This window comes from Rhineura floridana, chromosome 3 (genome assembly GCF_030035675.1).
Source record: "Rhineura floridana isolate rRhiFlo1 chromosome 3, rRhiFlo1.hap2, whole genome shotgun sequence".
Classification (NCBI taxonomy): Eukaryota; Metazoa; Chordata; class Lepidosauria; order Squamata; family Rhineuridae; genus Rhineura; species Rhineura floridana.
This window is the reverse complement of record NC_084482.1, coordinates 61,428,708-61,451,647: the sequence shown is the minus strand read 5'-3', so window position 1 is coordinate 61,451,647 and position 22,940 is coordinate 61,428,708. Positions and strand designations below refer to the sequence as shown.

At 42.5% G+C, this 22,940-nt stretch overlaps 1 protein-coding gene across 6 annotated transcripts in view; it reads left to right on the top strand.

Annotated features, from left to right (window-relative positions):
- Positions 1-22,940, top strand: part of UNC13D (unc-13 homolog D) — an 85,714-nt gene that overhangs the window by 46,637 nt on the left and 16,137 nt on the right. For all 6 annotated transcript variants that reach the window (XM_061616212.1, XM_061616213.1, XM_061616214.1 and 3 more), the window contains 15 exons: positions 541-610; positions 2,277-2,381; positions 3,206-3,298; positions 4,660-4,763; positions 5,612-5,729; positions 6,178-6,302; positions 8,249-8,339; positions 8,894-8,950; positions 11,866-11,963; positions 12,813-12,864; positions 14,028-14,158; positions 15,611-15,731; positions 16,879-17,022; positions 20,241-20,336; positions 20,918-21,124. In XM_061616212.1, coding sequence (XP_061472196.1) covers positions 541-610; positions 2,277-2,381; positions 3,206-3,298; positions 4,660-4,763; positions 5,612-5,729; positions 6,178-6,302; positions 8,249-8,339; positions 8,894-8,950; positions 11,866-11,963; positions 12,813-12,864; positions 14,028-14,158; positions 15,611-15,731; positions 16,879-17,022; positions 20,241-20,336; positions 20,918-21,124 — 1,612 coding nt within the window. The remainder of the gene's footprint in view (positions 1-540; positions 611-2,276; positions 2,382-3,205; positions 3,299-4,659; positions 4,764-5,611; positions 5,730-6,177; positions 6,303-8,248; positions 8,340-8,893; positions 8,951-11,865; positions 11,964-12,812; positions 12,865-14,027; positions 14,159-15,610; positions 15,732-16,878; positions 17,023-20,240; positions 20,337-20,917; positions 21,125-22,940) is intronic.

Below are 22,940 nucleotides of genomic sequence, written 5' to 3'. Positions count from 1 at the left end.
TTTAAGATCATCTGCCTCTGGTTTCCTCTGCGTGCCTGGAATAAAAGATGCTGGACTGACAGGCACGCGGGAGAGAGCTTTTTCAGCTGTGGCCCCCAAGCTTTGGAATACCTTACCCCAAGAAGTCCACTCTGCTCCCTCCCTGTTGGTGTTCCAGAGACTTCTGAAAATGATCTTGTTCTGGAGAGCCTTTGGGAGGGACTGAAGATAGAGCCTGACACTGATTTTATGCCCTCTACGTTAAGTTTTACCTTTGTAGTCCCTTTAGTACCACTCCCTATATATATGTATATATGTGTGTGTGTATATATATGTATTGTATTTTATGTATTTTACTTGTATTTTATGTATTTTAATTTATTTTAATGTTTTTGTGATTTTACTGTTTACAATTTTATTATGTACATGTTTGATTTTTTTTTTTGTAAGCTGCCCTGAGTGCCCTATTATAGGGTAGAAGGGCGGGATAGAAATATTTTAAACAAATAAATAAATAAATTCTGTCATTTCACCCTCCTTTGTTTGCTTTTTCCGCTCCAGAATTTTTAAGGATGCTCGGAAGGACAAAGGGCAGGATGACTTTCTGGGGAATGTGGTACTTCGCCTGCAGGTGAGGAAGGAAACAGTGAGTTGTCATGGTGATATGTTGCAACATCTTTCCTATAGACATCTCGGTCTTCCTTGAGCCATGCTTAATCCTCTCAGATTTGTCGCAGCTTCATAATTCATAAAACGGTAAACCAAAACTTTGAGGTAGTGGCTTTCTTGTGGCCATGCAACAAATCTGTAGCAAAGTAGGAAGTATCACCCAGGCTTCTACTATCTCAGGCCCTTTCTCCAACCACTGGGGCTGTATGAGTGAGAACTGGTCTGGCTGGGAAAAGTGAGAAACATTTCTCAGCATCGGTTGTCATAGTGGTCTTTGGTGTGTCTGGCTGGTGTTTGTGGGAACTCCATCTGGCTGTATAAGATCAGCAGCTACACACTATATCAAGAGTAATTCAAAGTCAAAAAGCTAAGACTGCTTGTCACCCAGGAAGATTTCAACAGAACTTTCATAAGGCCAGACATCTCACCAAGAAACAACAATTCATGGTGACTTTTCCATATCAACATACTTGTGTGAACCAGCCCTCAGTGAGGCTGGGATTGGAAGGATGTTCTTTAATTCTTTCTCAATGCCTGCACTGAAATTCAAAAGAAGTACTGTTTATGGGGTGACATTACACTATATGTTGTGGACAATAACTAGCTATGATATGTTTTGAAAGCTACAGAGTTTCTGCAGATGATGGATTTATTAGTTAAAAATTATGTAGTCTGTAGCTTAGATATATGCTAATGCTTATTTACCAACCAAACACTCTATTGGGCATCCATGATGAAAGAAGACCAATTTCAAAGCAGTTTATGGAGACCTGTTCTAAGAAATTCTGCAACCCAAAAAGCTAAAACTATTATTAGCCACCCCTGCTTTAGATTAAGGAAGCTATCTTTGTTTCTTTTTGATCAAATCTGGTGCAGGCAGGATGGTATTGGTGTGTCTGTGTGGTCAGTATGGTAGGTGGCCCTAACAGACCCAGGGGTCATTTTAGTTGTCACTTTAACGTTACTAATTCATTAGGGAGCTAATTCAAATCTGTGATTTACCAGACTGCAGCCATAGCAATTAACTGATTAAAAGATGCAGTCTTATTGAAAACATATATTCTGCAATCAGAATTTTTTTATTTATTTCATTTTTATAATGTATCTAAGGCTGAAATCCAAACCACTTGGGAGTGGGGGGGGGTTGGATCAGGTGGAGGTGACCCTCCATCTAGCCCTGTTGGCCTCCTCCCATGCAGTCCAGCCAGCATCACTCTGCCAGTGTAGAGCTCCCTTTTCCACCTGGCAGAAGTGTCACTGGTAGGATCCCTGCCAGAGGCATCCTGCAGAATCCCTGAAATGGGGCATTCCAGGACAGTAAGGGGCAGTAGCTGAGTCTGCTTGGGATCCACTGGATCCTAAGATGACCCCCATATTATGGCACAAGCCTGTGCCAACTCCAGGGTGATGCAGCAATTTGCCTCTCCCCCACCTTCTGCCCTGGCCAGCATGAGCAGCACAGCTGTGGATGTGACAGTGGACTGTAGCTCTGTTAACTCTTGCTGCTGCCTGCCCAGAGTTTGGATTGCAGCCTAACACAATTCAGTGGCCATACCTGTCCTTCACCAGCCAGAACCCTCTTAGCCTCTTTGTCATCCATCCATTGTTTTCTCTCCTTGTCTGGACAGGACCTGCGCTCCAGGGATGACCGCTGGTGCAGGCTGGAACCTCGCACAGAAACCTACCCCAATCGAGGACATTGCCACCTGCAATTCCTTTTTATTCATAAGAAGGTAGGGGAGCGGTCCCTTATTATTTTGAGAGAGATGTGAAACCAGCCTTAAGGGAACTATGGGAGACTTTGATTTATATGCTTCAGTCTTTGAATATTAGAGTGGCATGGCTGCAAAGGGCAGGGCTTTTTCTCCTGTACCATCTCCTCCCTCGGGAGGTTTGCTCGGCCCAGTCTTTGGTTACCTTCCAAAAGATGGTGAAGACTTTCCCCTTTCAGAAGGCATTTAGATGTTCTAAAACTGTATTATTATTGTTATCCTGTGTTTTATGATATCATTATTACCATTTTATTGGCTTTGTCTTATGTATTTGTACCATGCCGTGGTTCTGTGTCTTTGATAATGGCAAATGAGAAATATAAGCAATAATGAAACAACACTTTGCCAGCTAGTGGGCTAGTATGGGCTTATATTATGCTTATATTTTGCTTGAATAGGCAGAGATCAGCTATCCCCAGTATTGTGACAGGGTGTGCGTACACCTGAGTGTGTGTATCCAGGGCCAGCCCTGATATTAAGCAAAGGGGGGTGTCTGCTTCAGGCAGCTGTTTTTGGGTTCCATGAAAGGGCAGCAAATGGTTATTTATTGAATTTATTATTGTATTTTTTAACTGCTAGGAAGAGACACTTGGCTTGGGTATTTATATCTTGACTGGCAGTGTTGGGCGTGTGTGTGGGTGTCATTTGCTGCTCTGCCTCAAGCAGCAATATGCCTAGGGCTAGCCCTGTGTGTAGGTGGGGAAGAGGCTTGTTCGTCACTCAGAGACACCCCCCCTTTCAGTCCCCCTTAAAAGCTGGATTCCTGACCTTGTTTCCTTTTTTAGAGGGCCACCTTAGCCAGTAAGACGCAGCCAAGCTACACAATCCACCGGCACCTGCTTCAGCAGATGGTTTCTTACGAGCTTCTTCAGCATCAGGTAAATGACAAAACAATGATGATGCCTCGGGTGAACCTGTTGAGGAGCAAGACATGGCAGGGAGGTATATATTCAGCTTCTCAGTGAAAAGGCAAAGTAGGCCAGGTAATTTATTAATTTTTGCTTTATTTGAAATACGTCTTAACTGCCCTTTATCTTAAGGTTTCAGAGTGGTATACAAAAACATGAATAAAACTTTCTACATGAATACAGTATATGAATACAATATAAGATGAACGCAGTATAAAAGAAAGATTAATATAATATAAAAAACCCAACCATAAACAATAAGATAAAAATTCAGGGGAAACAACTCAAAGCTAAGGAGTAGAGAAGGCAATGATACACTTGGTTATGCTTCCCCATCTGATCATTTGATTCTTTCAGTTCTGCGGTCAAGCACAGACACAAAGTTGATCTCTTGCAGCAGCAAAACCAAAACCTTCAGGGACTCTCACTACAAACTCTTGGGCAGTGGGCTGATTAAGTAGACTGGCTGGCTGGAGCTCCTCTTCTAAAACTGCATCCACATCTAGATTTACGGGGCATGTAAGCAAGAAGACAGGTGAAAATGAGGTTCACTTCTTTAAAAGGCAGGAGGAGTGGACATGGCGGTGCCCAGCTACAGGCTTTCCATTCTTATCCCAATATATTTTGTGTGCAGTAAAATATAATAGAGATTCCTCCCTTCCTATCCAAAATGATGCAGTTTTTAGTGTAATAACATACCTTCAGTGGCAACATGGGCCAAATGCATAGACCCACTAGCAGCAAACTAATGCAGGCAAGGTGCTGGTTTTGTCTGTGCACTTGTTATTTTGTGTGCTGTAAAGCTCATTTTATTGAACTGTGTTTCTCTCCACTACTTTGCTCTTCAGCAGAATTGTTCAGTTAAATTGTGGGGAAGGCAAGCTCCCCTGCTGTCCAGAGTGACATCAAGCCCACCTGCTGCCGGGGGTATTTAGCATCTTGGTAAATGGTGCTAGAAACTGTGTACACACTCCCGTTTACTCACTTTTCAGTATGCTCCCACTGGTTTGGGAAGTGGTGCACACATGAGGTTAGCCACAATCCATATGTATCCTGTATCTATCCTGTAGTTTCCTATGAAATACTGTATTTTGGTACATTTTCCCCCAAGCCAGCTCTGATCCAAATTGAAAAGAAAAAAGAACAATCTAGCAGTATTTGAAGCTGGAAATGTGTACACACAGCCAGCATTTCAATAGAATGAAGCACAAAGCAAGAGTCTCACTGAGCACAGAGCAGCTGTTTGCTAGAGCTTCTCAAAGCAGGACTGCTGCAGTCTCTTTCCTTTACTTGAGCTGGAGGAACCATTTTGCTGTTCCTTTTCCCTGCAGGTTGGTAGCACCTCCTGGGATGGAGAGTTGAGTGAACACGCCAGTACAATCTTGCATCTGCACGCTACTCAGAAAGATCTTTCGGACTTCCACCAGGTTATGGCGTGAGTATATCCTGCACCCTTCCGTCTGAGGCAGCATCTTGCCATGTGGTCAGTGGATGTAACTACAACAAAACATGGCATTAAGAGTTTAGGGCACTTTCAGACTGTCATTATTTTTAGGCAGGATTCAATCATACTGGCAAATTTAGGTTGCACAATTCTAGTTTATTGAGAGGTCTTACATAAGAAACCCTCTTCCCCAAAAGGCTTTTTGTGATAAGGAAAGTGATGGGAAAATGCACTGGAAAGCATGAGATCACTTGTTTTAATGCAGTGTCATCCAACCTCCCCACAAAATCATAATGATTGCTCAATAAATAGCCAATGTCATCAACTCCCTGCAAACAAATCAGGATGAATACTCAATAAGGAGGTCATCGGAAGTGTCCTTAGTCACAGATACCTTCTGCTGATTCCTGTGTTAGTCCTAGATTCCCATTCATGAATTTGATTCATTGCCACATGCTGCAGACTGAATATGGTCCCATTAATAGATCTTTCCAGAGCTACTTACTGTTGTAGAATAATTTTTCTTCTTCCTCCGTCGCTCAGCAGTCTTGATTGATGTTTCAGCTTCTACAAAAATCTAAATTTTATCACCAAGATAAATTAAGAAAACCAAGCCAATTTGTCCAGATACCTAATATGCACAATTTATCCAGGCTGATGTATGTGAAGGTTCCCCCCCTCCCCAAAACTACAACACCACAGAATTCACAATTCTTTATTGGATTAAATTTTGATACCCCCATCTCTTTGAGTGAATATTGCCCCGTGCTACTAGCTTTTGTAGGATGTTTATCCTCATTATTTCAGTGCTAAATGTGTCTTGCTCCTCTTTGACACAGGCACTGGTTGGCTTACAGCAAACTCTATCAGATCTTGGAGTTCAACAGCAACTGCCTGCTCCACCAGATCACCAGCATAGAGTACCAGTGGGTTGAAGGTCGATTAAAACCTGAACAGGTAAGAAACGCACATGAAATTGTAGTGCTGGATTGGTAGAGTATGCCAGCCCAGACAGAGACAGCCTTCAAACCAGGCTGGATCTTAAAAGGGATTCCTGCTGAGTCCCCAGAACACATTTATGCAGCAACAGTGTGACAGACATAAATTCTTATGCATGAATACTTGATATTTGCTGTTCTTGCCATATACTCCACCAGGTTTTCCCACTTTTTACTGAATTTTTTTTTATACAGTACTGCTTCTATGCTATTCTTGGAGATCTGTATGGCTCTTCTTATCAACACAGAAGGGGGTGAAGCCAGCCACATCCTAGGTGCTTTCTTTTCTCAGCATAGCTTGTGATCTCCCTTGGGCAGCTGAGAAGCAGTCACTGTTCCCAAAAGATACCAAAGACTACAGTGTCTGTCAAGTTAGGGCTAATATATATTTTTGTTGATTACTTCAGAAAATAGAACTGGCTGACTCTTTTCAGTCCTTGCTGGCCTATGGGATTTCTCTCCTCCGGAGGTACCGGATTGTCTTCCCCCTTTCTGTTGCCAGTTCTACACGGAAGCTACAGTCGCTGCTCAGGTTAGCTGTTACAAACATTTCCTATGAAAAGGGACCACAATCTCACACACTTAGGCTCAAGAAGAAAAGCTTCCTACAGTCTTCATTTAGAAGCACCCAGTAGTATTATTGCCTGCTTAAGTGGCAGTAAGTGACCTTGGATGAACATGATTTCTGACATTTATTTGTGTCTGTCCTAACATCTATCCATTTCATTTAAAATAATAGCAGAGTCTAGTGGCACCAGGCTAACATATTTATTATGGCATAAACCAGCCTTCCCCAACCTGGGTCTCTCTAGGGGCTTATCCACACGGGAGCATACCTTCGTACGAAAGACACTGCTTTTACCGCCATGATAGATTTGCAAGGTCCACACTTGGTAGATTCAGTCCGCTGTTTTCCATTCACACTAGTAGGCATTCCTCTGTAAAGGATCAGTGTTGCTGTTTCTTTATGGCTCCTCCCTCTAATTTTACACGTTTACTCCCTCTGGTTCAAGGCCGAAGCCCAGAGAGCGCCTAGGTGTGAAATTGACAAGAAAAAGTGAAACAGATAACCCCCCGTTCTCCATTGTCCCAGCCTAGATGGACAGGGAGGGAGGGAGTGAAAAGGCAAAGTAGGCAGTGGCTGCGGTAGCTTTTGCAGGCAGCAGAGAGAGAGGAAGTAGGTGATGGGGCATTAAAAGAGAGCCCGCCCACTAAAAAAAATAAAAGCAAAGTGCCTACAAGGAGGAGCGCTGCACAGCTGAGACGGTTTTTCCTTTCCTTTTTGCATTATAATTGGATTGGGTTAATATGGATTTAAAGGGGAAAACTGCATCTCCTTGCCTGCAACTTCATGTGAATCACACAAATTACAAGGGAATGCAAGTAGCACCAGACACACACTAAATCGTGGTGTGGATGAGCCCTAGGTGTTGTTAGACTACAGCTTCTATCAGCGCCAGCTGTGGAGGTATGATGGGAGTTGTTGTCCAAAAAATATTTGGAGGGCATCAGGTTGGGGAAGGCTGACAAAAGCCTTTGTGGACTAGAGTTTATAGCTTATGCCATAATAAAATGTGTTTTATCTTTAAGGCAGCACTAGACTGTTGCTTTTGCTGCAACAGACTAACACAGCTACCCCTCTGGAAATCTTTCATTTAACAGTGCAATCTTATACATGTCTGCTTAGAAAAAAGTCTCACTGAGTTCACTTGGGCTTACTTCCAGTTCAGTAGGTACAGGATTGTGGCCTGTCTCTACTACATCTGAGATGTTGAATGAATAAAGCCTGGTCCACACATGCAGCCCATTAAGTATAAGAACAATGTGTAGCCCTTTAGACCACAAGTGGGGGATATTGTTTGTGAATGCTTATCCCATGTTTCAAAGAGAACCTCCCTGTAAGATGAAAATTGGTACATTGGGCTAGGGGCTGGGCTCTTTGTTTATTTAATACATTTATAGTCTGCCTTTTTAGGGTAAAACCCTCACAAGTTGGGTTAGTTCTACCATTAGGCAGAGCGAGGTGTTCACCTCAACCAGATAATTTTGAGTGTTGCATAAGGGAAACAAACTATTAAGTTATTCCATGTATTATTTTTGCTGCCTGTGTGTGTGTGTGTGTGTGTGTGTGTGTGCGTAAGTGGTTTTTTTGGATTTTCTGCCTCAGGTACCAAAATAGCTTGACCAGTCTTGAGTACGTTGCACCTTAACCTTGAGGTGGGGCACCGTATGTTGGTCTGTCTTTGGCAGCAATTTGCCTTGGGCTGGCCCTGCATGATATCTTAGAGGAATTAATAAATCCAATAGGTCAAATAATAAAACATTTAAAAAGACCAGTAAATTAACAATTAAAACAGCAGCTAAATAAAAAAAAATAAAGCTAGAAGAGAAGTGGCAATCATATGATATGTGGAAAATGAATCCCAAACCTTTATTTGAATTGCACCAAATGTCGGCAATGCTTTTTCGTTCCCACAGAGTCTTGGTCCAGATATGTAAAATGAAAGCCTTCAGAGAACTTTGTCCTATGATCCCTGACCTTCAAGAAATGGTGACAGAGGCACTCAAGGTACAGAGCCACATTTCTCCTTTCCCAAGCCCACATAGAGGCTTTGAGGATTCCTATTATCCTTCCTTCAGTGTGAGCTGGAGTTAGAAAATGGTTGGTCTAATCCTGTTTGTTTTCCAAAACTGGCTACTAGTGCTGGGCCTTGGACTGTCCATTACTTCCACCATGGAGAAATGTATGATTCAGCTTTTCTTCAGAGAAAAGCTGTTGAGCAAGTAGCATTTCATAGAAGGCTCAAAATATCTAGCTTTGATCCTATATCCTTCTTCCTGTCCCTTGTGATCTTTGGACATCTGACAGGATGTAGCTTTTCACCATGGGCCCAGACAATACTTTGGGTGGTATTCAACACAGTCCTACTCAGAGTAGATCCATTGAAGTTAATAGACATGACTGTCTGAGGTTAATTAATTTCAGTGGGTCTATCCGGAGTAGGAGGTAGTGGAATACAACTCATTCAAATGTGACTAATGTCTGAATGTAGGCTTTTAATGGGATTGGAAGTACATGCAACGTGACTGTTGAGCTCTTTGTTCTTTGTATTGTTTTCTCAGGCCGGAACAGCAGAGTGGTTTCAGATGAAGAAGCAACACCTAAAGCCGATGGTAAAGGTAAATTTTTTCCAGCCTGACAGAGTTTATGCTGCGGAAATCTTGCTTAGATTCTAGGATGGTTAGTCCTATTTATTGGCATTTGCCAAACTTCCACTACTCCAGGCAACGCAGAGTGAAAGTAAAAGATGTTTCATTCCTTGTGCATACAAGCAGACCCCAATAAGCACTCGTGTGTACATAAATGTAATCTGGGCAATTGTGGATATGGCCAGCAGCATCTTCCTCAATCATTAGGTGATACCCCTCCCTCCACCAGCTGCAGAAATCACAGGTGCTGCATATCTATGGTGGCCCAGATCACGGATGCGAAACTTGTGGCCCTCCAGATGTTGTTGTTGGACTCCCAACTCCCATCAGCATCAGCCAGCATGGCCAGTGGTCAGGGGTGATGGGAGTTGTAGTCCATCAATAACATCTGAAGGGTCACAGGTTCCTCACCCCATGCCTAGTTAATGTATTATGTCTGAGCATGTACCATGGAAAGCTGTTTAGCTGGACAAAAAGTGTATTGTGTAAGACATCACCAAGAGCTATCAATTAACAACCAAACCATAGAAATGGGACAGGAGAGTGTGGAGGGCTAAGAATTAATTTCACAAGTGTCCTGAGAGTTCCACAGAGATGACAATGACCCGTTTCACATGTAACACTAAGCCAAACCATGGCATAGCATGAACAAAGAAGTGTGCAGGTTCCTGGAAATAAGATGGTGGCTGCTGCGCTCCTCCCCTGGTTCTGTGTGCTACCTGAGACTAAGCTAGGGTTGCCATATTCCAGTTCCACAAATCTGGGCAGGCTAATTTGCATATTATGTAAAGTATTTGCATATTGTTTGCATATTATGCATATCATTTGCATATTAATATTTGGATTGTCCAGTTGTTTTGTTTTTGTGCCTAGGAATTACCACCAAAAACTGGGGAAAGATGTGAGAAATCTTTTTTTAAAAAGCAACATTTTCAGCCTTAAATGCCTAGACTCTAGTTTCCAACACTATGGAGTATTTATTGATTGATTAAGAGGATTTATATCCTGCCCTTCTGCTGTTAAAAACAGAGCTCAGCACAGCTTACAAATATAATAAAAACAATAAAAATACACAATCAATATAAAAACATAATAAAAACACAAAATAGCAACAAACATAAAGTAAGTCAGGGCAGCAGTACGGTTAACCATATACGATATATTTCAAAGATGTGGTGGGTGGAGAAAAACAAGAAGCCAAAATGTTAGGAAAAGGAGTCTTTCACACCACATGCTCAGTTCTAAATACTGTTGCAGCAAGTTTTACAAGTTCCTCCAGTATTCCACTGGTGCAGACACTCAGACATTCAAAGTATCTGTATGTTTCTTAGGTTTTATAAAAGCAGAGCTTTGCTTAACTCAAAATTTCTTCTCTCTTTGATCAACCACATCTACACAGGTTCCACCTCCATACTCAAAATTAAATTGGGCCTAGAAGTGTGCAACAACCCCACACATACCTTGCTAATTAGATTACCAATGCCAGGATGTCTGTCTTATCGACTGCTCTCCTGCTCCCCCCCCCACCAGGCATCATGAAAGACCCAGTCCTGGGTTCAGAAAGAAAATAAATATCGGGTCCTCTTCAAAGTATTGATAAGCCTGTTGTTTTAATTGAAAAAATAATTATAAATTCTTGTTCTTATCACTAATGGGAGTTAATTATCTTGCATATGCTGCTGTTGCTTCTATGGCTGTAACGGAGTGAGGTTAAAGATAAGTGAAATGCAAATAGGAAAAAAAAACACAAAAGGCAGTATCACTTTCCTAAATGTAATACCATACCAACCACAAGATTCCTATGAGTAAGGCAGAAAACTAAGCATCTCACAACCAGTCAGAATTCCTAACCAAAAACCAAAAATATGATAAATGAAGAAATATTTATATAAAAGCATGACTATCAAATATATTTATTATTTACACAAACTGTAAAGATATTTATAGTGCAATCCTAGGTTTATTTATTCAGAAGCAAGTCCCAGTGTATTCAGTGGGGCCTACTCAAACAGGGACAGAAATGCAACCTCAAGTGACAAGCAACATATGGGATTAGCATTGCTTTTACAAAAAGCAAGTATTGGGAAGGTTTTCAAAACACTGCCCAAGATCTGACTCCTGCACACAAGAGGAAAAGAAACTGAAATGTATATACTTACCCAATTTATGAGATTTTCAGATAAACAGGAGGGGGGGAACCACCATTTTGTTTTCTAGGCACTGCCTCAGGTCAATAAAACTGAAACAATCCTGGCTTCTCTGATTGGCTGCAATGCTGAACGGGCAGGGTTAAAGCTACGAAGTGCTATAGTACTGTATACAGTACTGTTTAAAGAAAGATTTAACAGTCGGGAGGGCGGCTGACGTTTTTCTGTATGTCTCCAGAACCGGACCACCTAGAAACTTTTTTTTTTTTTAAATTAAAGGTGAGAATCCGGGCCACCTAAGGGTGTAGCCGGGCGCCGGGTGGCATGCAAAGAATCTGGGTAAAACCCGGCTAACCGGGCAATATGGCAACCCTAGGCTAAGCCATGCTTTGGTTTAGGATTACATCTGAATGGAGGCATGGTTTGCCTTTCGCAGACAAACTATGAGCTGTAAATTAAGAACAAACCTTGGCTACTGCTCATGGTTTGTCAGACTCTGGAGTGAGACAAACCACAAGCTCAGGTTCAAACGTAATGCTAAGCTTAGATCCAGGTAGCGCAGCAGCAGCAGGACCAGTGGAGGACTGCAGGGCCTTGTTTTTCTCTCTGGGAAACATTACATGCGAACCAGGTCATTGTATTGGGGATGAGAATCCCTTTAATTTGAATGAATGGTTACTGGGAGCAACAAGATTCATGCTAGGACTTCCCCCATCCCCTTCCCCATGCCTTTTGCAGACTATGGAGGAATGTGGCAAGGCCCTGGTCACTCTTCTTATAGAAGTAAATGCAGATCTTCAGCAGTGCCACAAAACCTGGAACAAATATTTCACCATGTAAGTATCTGGAAGGTTTCTACTCCCAGCTTGTACTCTTTGCTAAACAAAAACAAAAACAGACCCTTCCCAAAATCTTTATCCAGCAATTAGAAAAGATCCTAGCTATCAAACCAACTTGTTGAAATCAAGTCAGAGATTGGGCCAAGAAGCCTAGCCACAGCATATTCCTACCCTCAGAGCTACAGTTGCTAGTTCTTCCCATGCAAAATACATAATTAAAAACAACTTAAAATCTCTCTCTCTCTCTCTCTCTCTCTCTCTCACTCACTCACACACACACACACACACACGTACATGTCAGGGTTTTTTTTACATCTAGATTAAATTTGGTCAGGTAATCAACTAGACCTCTTATGAACCATTTCCCTCACTAGAAATTCCATCTCTTGTTGCTTAAGTCTTTCACGTCTAGAGTTCCTCATATGTTTCTGTCATTGTGCCTCCCTTGCCCATAGCTATTTTTATGGAATGGCCACTTTGAGGAGGGGATGCCAGATGGAGGGTCAGGGCGTCTCTCCCTCCTTCTCCAACATGGACTGTGGCAATGGGACTTTGCCACAGCTAGGGATGTAAGAAGGCAGTGATTTCCATTCTGACCTGTCTTTGTCACAATTGGTGCTGTTTCTGTTCTGCTGCAGTTTGGTTTCTGCCAAATGCTAAGTTATTCATCTTGCTGTCCACCCAGCTTGAATGGTACTGAGAGGGGCTGGATTTGGCTCTGGGCCTCTAGTTGCAGATTCCTTGTTGATGGGACTGAAAGGATTCAATAATACTGTGATAAAACTAACTTGAGAGTTGCTGTGGCACATTTCTGACCACCTACTTCTTCCTCTCCCTCCTGTGTAGTACTATGAGAGTGGACATCTTCTCAATTGCATATTTTGAAATGCAGGAGCAGGTAAGTAGCTGCCTTATGGCTCTGTTGCAAAGGGGACTCCAGTTTTGATATCCCACAGCAGTGGTGGAAGAGGTTTGGGGAAGGGGCCAGTGGAAGGATGAAGCAGTGTCTGCATCCTCTTCCATTGCCTCATAATTTTTAAATGTACAAGTAAGAACTCTGGGCTCCATCTGTTGGCCCCATTGGGTAGATAGGATTAACTTGAATTTAATTCTTGATAAAACTTCTCTTGTCCCTGAACCAGCTGTGTTCACATTTGAACTCAGGGACAATTCACATGACCATTTCAATCTGGTTTTAAATCTGTGTGTGCCAACAAGTCCTGGGAGTACATCAAGTCCATCCCAGGTGCTAGAGCACTTGCTTGTGGTTATGCCAGTTTCTGTACGTACTTGATTCTTGAATGCTTTAGGTATTAAGAGTGCTCAGGGAACATATTCACGCAACATATATCCACTGATTCAAAGTGGGTTGCATTTCTGTTTTTGTGGGTTTTTTAAAGTAAAATTTGTGTGAAATAAGCCCTGTGACAGATTATTTAGCAGATCCATTGAGGATTAACATGCCACAAATATATGTAATCCTTTAGGTGGTTCTCTAGGAGGAAATGCTCTGTCATCTCCCTTTCACTCCCTGGGCCCATTGTAGTTCCATGGCCTTGAATGGAGTGGCCTAGTTAGCCTATGAAAGAGCTCTTTTCTATGGATGGAGCAATGGCATCAATCTAAAAGGAGATATATACATATCCTCTTTTTAGGCTGCAAACCCTAGCCATTATGGGTCCAGTTTTCTGCACGGTGGAGGATGGAAAATGTAGGGAGAGAAACATAGGCCCCAGGTATGACTCCTTCCTTGCCATCCTTGCTTACATTGCAGTGACTGACCTTAATTCCCAGGCAGGTGGCTAGTGGCAGAGAAGTGATACCTGTAATAATTGGGTGCCAAACCATGCATGGCTTGCATTTGAGCTTGATGCAAATTGTGATACTCCTGACATATACAAGCAATTGTGTTGTGCCCCCCCAGCTGAAGTTTTTAAATAGTTTCCAAAAGTCACCCAAAGAACAGTTTGTTAGAAGAGTCTGTTCAGTGAGCCAACGGGAATGGCGGTGCCTGCTGCATGTTCACAATGGACCATTATAGTTTTTGTTGGTCTTCTTCAGGTTTCCCATTACGTCAAAGACCAGCTGAGCAAAATTGACAGTGGCATGTCCCAGCTCACAGCAGAGAGTCTTTTTCAGCTCTATCTCAGTCTGCGGGAACTGTATCGCATGAAGGACCTTGTGTGCAACAGGTAGGGATGGGGGAGAAATTTGATTCAGGGCTTATCCACATGGGAGCAAAACATCGTATTAAAGACGCTGCTTTTACCTCCGTTTTCTCTTTGCACAGTCCACATAGGGGGCTCAAAGCCAGCTGCAAACACGATGCTTTTCATTCACACTGAAGGTAAAGGATCAATCACACAGCTTCCTAATGACCATGCCCTCTTAAGGTCAAAATTCCACTTCCTCTGGTTACCTTGGCAACTGAGCATGCTCAGTTTGTTCCAGAGTTTCATTTAAAAAAAAACACCCCTGAAGTGCGATTATTTGTATTTTCACTGCTACAATCCAGCTGGAATGCAAATATTTGCTTGAACAGTGTTATGCTTTTGTGCACAAATTAGGGTGGAAAGAAAAATAAAGCACAGTTTGCAGCAGGCTTGCAGAATGGGAACTAGCAGCCAAACAGGAAATAAAATGAAAGAAGGGAGGAGGAGGGAGTGGGCATGGGGAGGGGAACGATTGACACACCCACCTAAAGCATTGGAGTAAAGCGTCTACAAGCAGAAGAGATACGAACTGGAGATGTTTTTTCCTTTCCTTTTCGGATTAAAAGAGCATTGATATACTACGGATTTAAAGGGGGAAACTGCATTCTAGCTGCTGATTGCCTGCAACGTCATGTGATCCATGCAAATTAAAAGGGGCTGTGAGGAGCACCAGACCCGCACTAAACCTCCGTGTGAACCAGCCCTCAGTTTTTATTTAAAGGCAAACGTACCAAATCTGCACTTTCCAAAATGTGTGAACTGAAATACAGCCATCCTTTGAAATGGTCCCTTCTCCAAATTTTGCAATGCAGTTCTCCAGCCAAGTAACATGTAAATAAATGCATATACTGGGGCAAAGTGTGGATACAAATGGATATATTAGTGAAAATAACTTACAAAATGCATTATATTGGGGAACATTGCGTTGCAAAAATATGAATATTAGGCAAAGTTGCATACAAACGTGTGTAAGGAGAAATGCACACTACAACGCTGAAGACTTTTCATGAAGACTTAAAAAATATTGCAAACTGAGATGGATATGTAGAGAATTGAACTTGATTGGAAAAATGAGAACTTGAAATGGATGGATTTGCCTGTCTCTAGCTGACCTCTGGGAGGCAAAGCTTTGTCTTCAGTTTTGGGGCTGTTCTTATGGCCACCACATGGAGGCTGCTTATCGATCTCACCATTCTCTACCACTTTGTTTGAACCAGTGTGTGTCCACTCTTGAGAGTATGTGTGTGTCGTGTTGAGTGTTTATATACAAGGAGGGGCCTGCTGGGACAGGCTTAATGTTGTTGCACCTAACCTGGATGACCAGTCCCTGGAAGAAATCCAGGCTGGAGTGGCGGAGTTAGCACAGGCTTAGTCTTCAACCTTGAATCTGCTGGGCTAAGTAGGAACCAGTTTTGTATCTTTTATTTCCAGGGAAAGTCCTTTTGAACTGACCAACTTCCACCAGTGGTTCAAGGAAGCTGTTCCCAAGTGGCTCCAGAAGGCGTACACAATAGCCCTGGAAAGGACTGAGAGAGCTATCCAGGTAGACCAGGTAATGGATCCCCAATCAAGGAAACAAAATAGCAATTATTCTTGTTTCTCGCCTTTCTGAATTGTTTTCTAATTCTCTTCCCATTATTAATGGTTGATGCGCCTTTCATCTCCATCATATTAATCCCTCCCCGGCCTACTGTTAGGTCCTGGTTGGGGAACCTCCCTCACATAAAGAGTAAAGAATATGGTCCTCCAGACCTCTCTCTATGGCCCTTAACACTCTCCTTAGACCACATCCTCTCCACAGGCCCCACATGCCACTAACCCTGTTCTCTGACCTCCTGAAGTGTTTTTGCCTGGCTTGAATGTGTCCTTGAAATGTGATCATGCCTCTTGCTTGTCTGAAAGGAGAAATAGAAGGAGGTTGTAGAAAACTCTTAACTTTTGTGTGGCTGGAATATAGCATACTGTACAGTCACACCTGTTGCCCCATCCACTTTGCCTCTGGACATGTGGCCCCTGGAAGCTTGCCTTTTTATCCCTCAAGCTGAAAAAGGTTCCCTACCCTTGCTTTATTCTATCTCTATGTTCCATGGAAATCCAGTTCTGGATTATAGTGCTGCAAATAACCTTTGGAGAAAAGCAGGCATGCTGAACAACAAGCAGAAGCTAACATACTGTCCATTTATGGCTCAATGGTGCTGTTTGCTCCTTTTGCTTAGATGTCAGAAACGAGCACTAGGAGACCCTGATTCCATAATGTTTTCAAAATGTCTTTCAGCTTTACACTATTCAGATAAAGAGGCTCCTGTGTTAATAAGTTACTTTTGTCAATAAAAATGTTGCCCATTCTGGTGGGTTGCAAAGGGGAATAAAATTGCAAAGGAACAGTGTGTGCAAAAAATAAAACAAAAATCATTATCAGGTTGAAGGTACATATAAATAAGTCCACTAACACATTTTTAAAAAATACACTCCACTCACCCTGCAAAATAATTCCTGATAGCTCAGTGGAAGTATCTAACATCATTGGAGTAAGTGGAGCATTCTGAATTAAATAACTGGAGGAACAGACATCTAGGTATAAAAATGCAATTTTGTTTACTAGAGATTCAGGCTCCAAAGTAACTAAAGCACTAAAAAAAAGAAATCTGCCCTTGATTAGCTGTTGTTTCTGCCCTTTTCCCTCTTTCGTTTGTGTTCAGCTGACACCGTTGGGAGAGCTGAATAAACACAGTACATCCACCGTGGACTTATCCACTTGTTATGCTCAGATGGTAAAGACCTGGCAGCAACTGGACTGGCCAGATCCTGAAGAGGCCTTCATGATCATGGTGAAATTTGTTGAGGTGTGTATGCGGTAGGGATGGACTCTTTCTCTAACCTGTGTCATTTCACATGTGTTGTTTGTCCATAAGTATGTTCTCTTTCGTTTCCATATTAATCTGTGAATGTATAGTTCTTTAAAATCCATACAAAAATTTGCATTTAAATACATAATTGTATTTTTAAACACATTTCTCTCAAAACATACATTTTAAATATATTTTCTGTCATATAAATATATATTTGCATATATACATATTTCTAAATATATTGTGGTTGATTTAAAAACTGAGTAATAACATTCAGGATGTGGAAAATCTGATGGATCTGCACATTAGCCAAGGAGGTGTAGATCAGGCCTGTAAACTAGCGATGGGCTCTGTTTCTGCAATAATTGGATTTGCCATCGGATTAATTATTTTTGATATTCTCTATCTTTGTGGAGAGAATTTTACAGTAGCAACTCTCTGCACCTGGTTTCCAGTTCATTCTTCTTTTCAGTTTTTTTTAATTTGCTGTGAAATCATGGATAATGTGAGTGATACTTTTATCCATCTACTCTCTATGTGAGCTCTTTGAACGTGTATTCCTTTCCAATGAAGTGTTGATTGTAACTGACAGACAGAAAGCAGCAGGGGGGAATGAGGCATTGATTGTAAGCAGCAGGGGGGAAGACTCTGACTTGATTATCTGCCTTAATTTGCTCTGCAGCGCACTAGAAAAGGAATATAAACAGGCAATAATTACTGAGTTCAGAATAAAGATGTATACCAGTGGAAACTCCTGAATAAATAGGGATTATAATATTGATAATTATCTGCAAAGAAAAAAAAGATCGGAAAAATATAAAGATATTGGAGGAAAAAGGAATTGGATAGTTAAAGACCACCAGGGGGCCACACTTAAAAATGAAATGTAAAAAATGAGAGGATTCCATCCCTACTGTAAACACCCTAGTGACCAGATGAAAGCATTTCCATTAGCTACATCTGGAGGGGGGAACGGGTTGATCTGCTGAACAGTTGTGAAATATATTTGAAGCTGAATTTAAAACAAACACAAAAACATACTCAAGCTGCTCCCACCAGGTTTGGAGTAAAAAGTGGCGGGGTTTAACTAGCATCATGTGCCCCTGTTTTCAGAAGAGAGAGGTAGAGATGCACTAGAACCAGTAGAACAGTGAGGGTGTTTCTACCCCAGGTCAGTGCATATAGAGCCAGATGTTCCAATTTAGTAACATTAAGATCAGGTATGACAGCGTGCAAAATAGCCTGTGTTTCAGACAATGAACTTTGGGGAAGATTTTTTCTCCTTCCCTGCTGCTGTAAACAGCTTTGTACTGCAATCTGGTGCTTGTTTAAGGTGGGGGAGAGCTATTGTAGTGACCTTCCTAGGAACACCCCAAATTGGAATCCATGGAAACAAAACTTAATTAAAAAGAGGTGCCTGGGTGAAAATCCCAGTGGTTTGTCTCAGTACATCTTTTTGCCCCTCCCTATAGGCTCTTAGGCCCTTTTGTTATTCTGCTTCCACATACTCAATTCCATGAGGAGCTAATTCCTCTCCCCACCCATTCCCAGCAATATTTTTGTGAAGAAAACCCTCAAAACAGAACAAATCAGAAGATCTTTTGTACATAAGAATTCTCTCACAGCAACATTCAGACTTTGGGAATTCAGAGTTTGACATGCCTTGCCTTTTAAGGCTAAGTAGGATAGGTTTCCCCTTCCTTTGGGGCTTCAGACATGGTCAGAGTTGGAGATGGAAAAAAATGGAAATGTACTGCCTTCAAGTCAATTCCGACTTATGGCAACCCTATAAACAGGGTTTTCATGGTAAGTGGTATTCAGAGGGGGTTTACCAATTGCCTTCCTCTGAGGCTGAGAGGCAGAGACTGGCCCAAGGTCACCCAGTGAGCTTCATGGCTGTGTGGGGATTCGAACCCTGGTCTCCAAGGTTGTAGTCCAACACTCTAACCACTACGCCACACTGGCTCTCTAGGATATGGAAAAGACAACTGCAAAATGAATCAAACACTACCCCCTTGCTGGGCTTCCCATTCAGTAATTCTTGCACACCGATCTGGTTCAAGACATCTCATCACACTATGCATGTTAAAATGTCACTGCCCCCATGCCCATATGTCATGTTGGACAGAACAAAGCAAGCTGTGTGCAGTAGAAAAAAGTCTAAATTCCCCACTTCACACACATACGGCTGCAATCCTAATGCACACTTTTCTGGGTCTGGAATTTCCTAACCCATTGACCACAGTAGGAGTTATCAGAGTAAACATGCATAGGATCTCACAGTAAATGGCTCCCCTCACCATTTTCCTTAGATTCACATACAAGGGTGCCAGTCTAACCTCTCTAGGAAGGGAGTTCCAGAGCCTGGGCACATCCACCAAGAAGGCTCTTTCTCATGTTCCCACCAGACATGCCTGTGAGGGTGGCGGGACTGAGAGAAGGGCCTCCCCCGATGATCTCTGGGCTTGGACAGGCTCATATGGGAAGATATGGTCCTTCAGATAGCCTGGACCTGAGCTGTCTAGGGCTTTATAGGTCATAACCAGCATTGTGAATTGTGTTCAGAAACAGACAGGTAGCCAATGGAGCTCTGGTAACAAGGGAGTTGTGTGTTCCCTGTAACCATCTGTTCCCACCAATATGCTTGCTGCTCTCAAAATCTTGAAACGTTTAAAATGCTGGAAACAAAGATACTGGAGAACCCACAGTTCCCCTAAAAAGAAATAAACAGACAAGACCTGACAACAAACAAACAAGTCAACAACAGCAGGCAACAACAGCAGGCAACAACAAAACCAACAAAAAGTCCTGTGCTTTGCACTTCCTCGTGTTTTTTGTTTACACTTGCTGTTCCATTATACCCTGAGAGGTGGTACTTCAGAAAAGAAGCAACACATACATCTTCCTGTGGAAAGAAGATCCTACCTTAATTTGGGACAGAGGACTGGACTAGTTATTTGTTCATTATTATTTTTAAAATATATTTCATTTGATCCCTAATGACCTAAGTCACTCCAAAACCAGATACATTTCAATCTTGTGATTCTATTATTTATTGTCTGTGTTGCCTTATGGAGGAGCCAGCGCTCCCTGTGTCTGCCTGCATCCTTGTAGGAAGCATTCAGCACTATGCCATGTGAACTGATGTATCAAGAGCCTGCAGTTCCACAGAGCAAAATATCCTCAAGCTTTTTCCTTTTTTGATTTCTTAGGACATATGTAAAATTGCTGTGATGTACTGCCGGCTGATCAAGACAAGGGCAGAGGAACTGTCATCAAACCAACAAGAGGGAGAGGCAGCAAACAGGGTGAGTGGGGGAGCCAGTTTCTGACAAGGGTGTACAAGGAATCATGGTGGTCTGTTGAACAACTAAACTTGAGATTTGGGGGACTGGTTTCCACGGCAGAAAGTCCTGCCACCGTTTATTTATTTATTAAATTTATATACCGCCCCATAGCCGAAGCTCTCTGGGCGGTTTACAGGTTTGGATTGTTTTCTTAAAAATATTTTTCTCCTTTCAGCAGAATCAAAATGAGCTGAGGAAGAAGATCACTTTGGGTGTTTTGTGCTTTTAAAACATGATTTTAGTCCACTTTCTGTCGTTAACTAATTCCTCCCAATATAACACATTTTTGCATGTCACCAACATGAAAATACATTTTGTTTCTGAAAGCATTGAAAGAGCTCCAGAAAATATCCATTATGACCCTTCTTCCCCAAAACCAACCAGCAGCTATATAGCCCGGATGGGCACCGAAGTCCTGCTCAGAGCTTGGCAATAGTTTGCAGCAAACCGTTACTGTTTGAGGATCCAGAACTTGCCCCATTTGCTTCACAGAGGCATTTTGATGTGTAATCATGTTTTTCTTCACCCTCTCCCCTCCGCAGCTCTGCGTTGTGGTGAACAACATTGAGCAGCTCCGCATGATGATCCTGAAGTTGCCATTGCAGCTGGACTGGGCACGCCTGGAACAGAAGACAGGAGATGTCATTGCACCGGAACAGATCCAGCACACCTTGCACCATCAGCTTCATGCTACTGTCGCTAGCCTCAACAATGAGATCCGAGGCGTGGTGCAGACCTTGGCAGCCAAAGTAACCACACAGTCTAGCAGTGAAAGGTTTGGGAGGGGCATGACTGAGAATGGCAAAATGGAGCCAACACAAGAACCTTCATGTTTAGTAGTCTATGATTTTGGTTCCCCGTGGAAAATGTGTGTATTTCACATTTCTACGCAAATGCTGCATGATCACACAGAATTTGGTGCAGGGAATATAATTTAGCATCCTAAGAACCATACGCTTATTTTTTTTGTTAAAGACTTCTAGTTTGAAAGTGTGTGGGCAATGCTGGGTGAAATTTCAGAAGCTGAGCCAGGAGATGGGGGGGAAGGGGGAATCAGAGCTTGGAAAAGTTACTTTTGTGAACTACTACTCCCATCAGCCCCAGCCAGCATGAACATGGGAAGCTGCCTTATACCTGAAGTCAGACCAATAATCTATCTAGTTGAATACCATTTCAACGACTAGCAGCAGCTCTCTCGGATTTCAGACAGGGACTCTTTCCCACCCTTATCCGGAGATGCCAGGGAACTTCTGCATACAAAGCAAATGCTCTACCACTGAGCTACAGACTTCTGGTGCCCCATGTGGTTTCTTGTCTAAAGCAGATGAAATGTGGTAAACTAGCAAATAGAGACACCACTGCAGGGCTGGCTCCTTTGCAGGGGAGTGGGGTGTTCAGTAGCGGCTGCTGCGGCAGCTGCTCTGGGTTACCATCCCCTGCTTGCTGAATAAATGAGCAAGTCAGCATAAGGAGAAGCAGCAGCAAAGGGCCTGGGATTGGCAGGGAGACCCTCCCGGGTGCTAGGGCCTTGACAGCTGTCTGACTGTGCCAACCCAGAGGCCAGATCTACTCCTCTGATGTGATTTAGACAGGTAACATAATTTAACTAAACTTGGGTGAAGAATTTTAAATTTTATCTTGTGTTTAGGATCAAAGTATACACAGCCTTATCAGAACCAGGGCGGAAGTGAGAGGAAAGCCTGACGCTGAGCTCTTCCCCTGGAAAGAGCCAAGGCAAACCATAGTGCAGGGGTGATGAATATCTACTTTCATGTTCATGACTGTCTGTTGTGCCTAATGGCCACTACAGCCTTATTTGTCAGGGAAATGCAGAAAAGGAAGAAGATACTTTCCCAGTGTGAGAGGAAGCACCATCTCCCCTGTTGCCACAGGGAACAAAATGTTCCAGTATGAAGGGCTTCTGTGTTGTCACACTGAGCCCGCCACATTGGGCTTTTTTGTAGGCTGTTTGATTCTTTCCCTTTTTCTTTTCATTTTGTTTTCTACTTATGCAAAACTTGAGGTTTCCCCAAGCATGCCGATATTTCCCTGTTGTTTCCCAGTAGCCTTATTTTGGCTCTCTACCTGTTATAACCCAGCACCTGAGTTTGCTATCAGTATACAAAAGTGGAACCTGCAACAAAATATTACACTGTGGGATGCTCCTATTTAGAGTGTGTGCCAGCCAGCCATGAACACTCCATTCTATCTCCATCCCCTCCCCATTTTTTTTGTTTTTTTACTTTTGCAAGCCCTGGAGTTCCCCCAAACCTGCAAATTCTTTTGTCTTGTGTGTGGATGGTGCTGTTCTCACAACATAAGGTTTGGAGAATGAATTCACTATTATTACATATGATGATGATGATGATGGAGCAGGGTCTTTGGGAACATAACTCAACTTTCCACAACAGTGTGTAAAACTCTTTATCTCAAAGAATTAAGGAGTTGAAAGATATTGGCAGTGTGAATCATAAATCCCCTGGTTCAAACCTTAACCTGGATTTTTCTGGGTTGCATTAGGCAGGGTGCAGGTTCCCCATCTCTTTCCCCAAAAAACTTTCACAT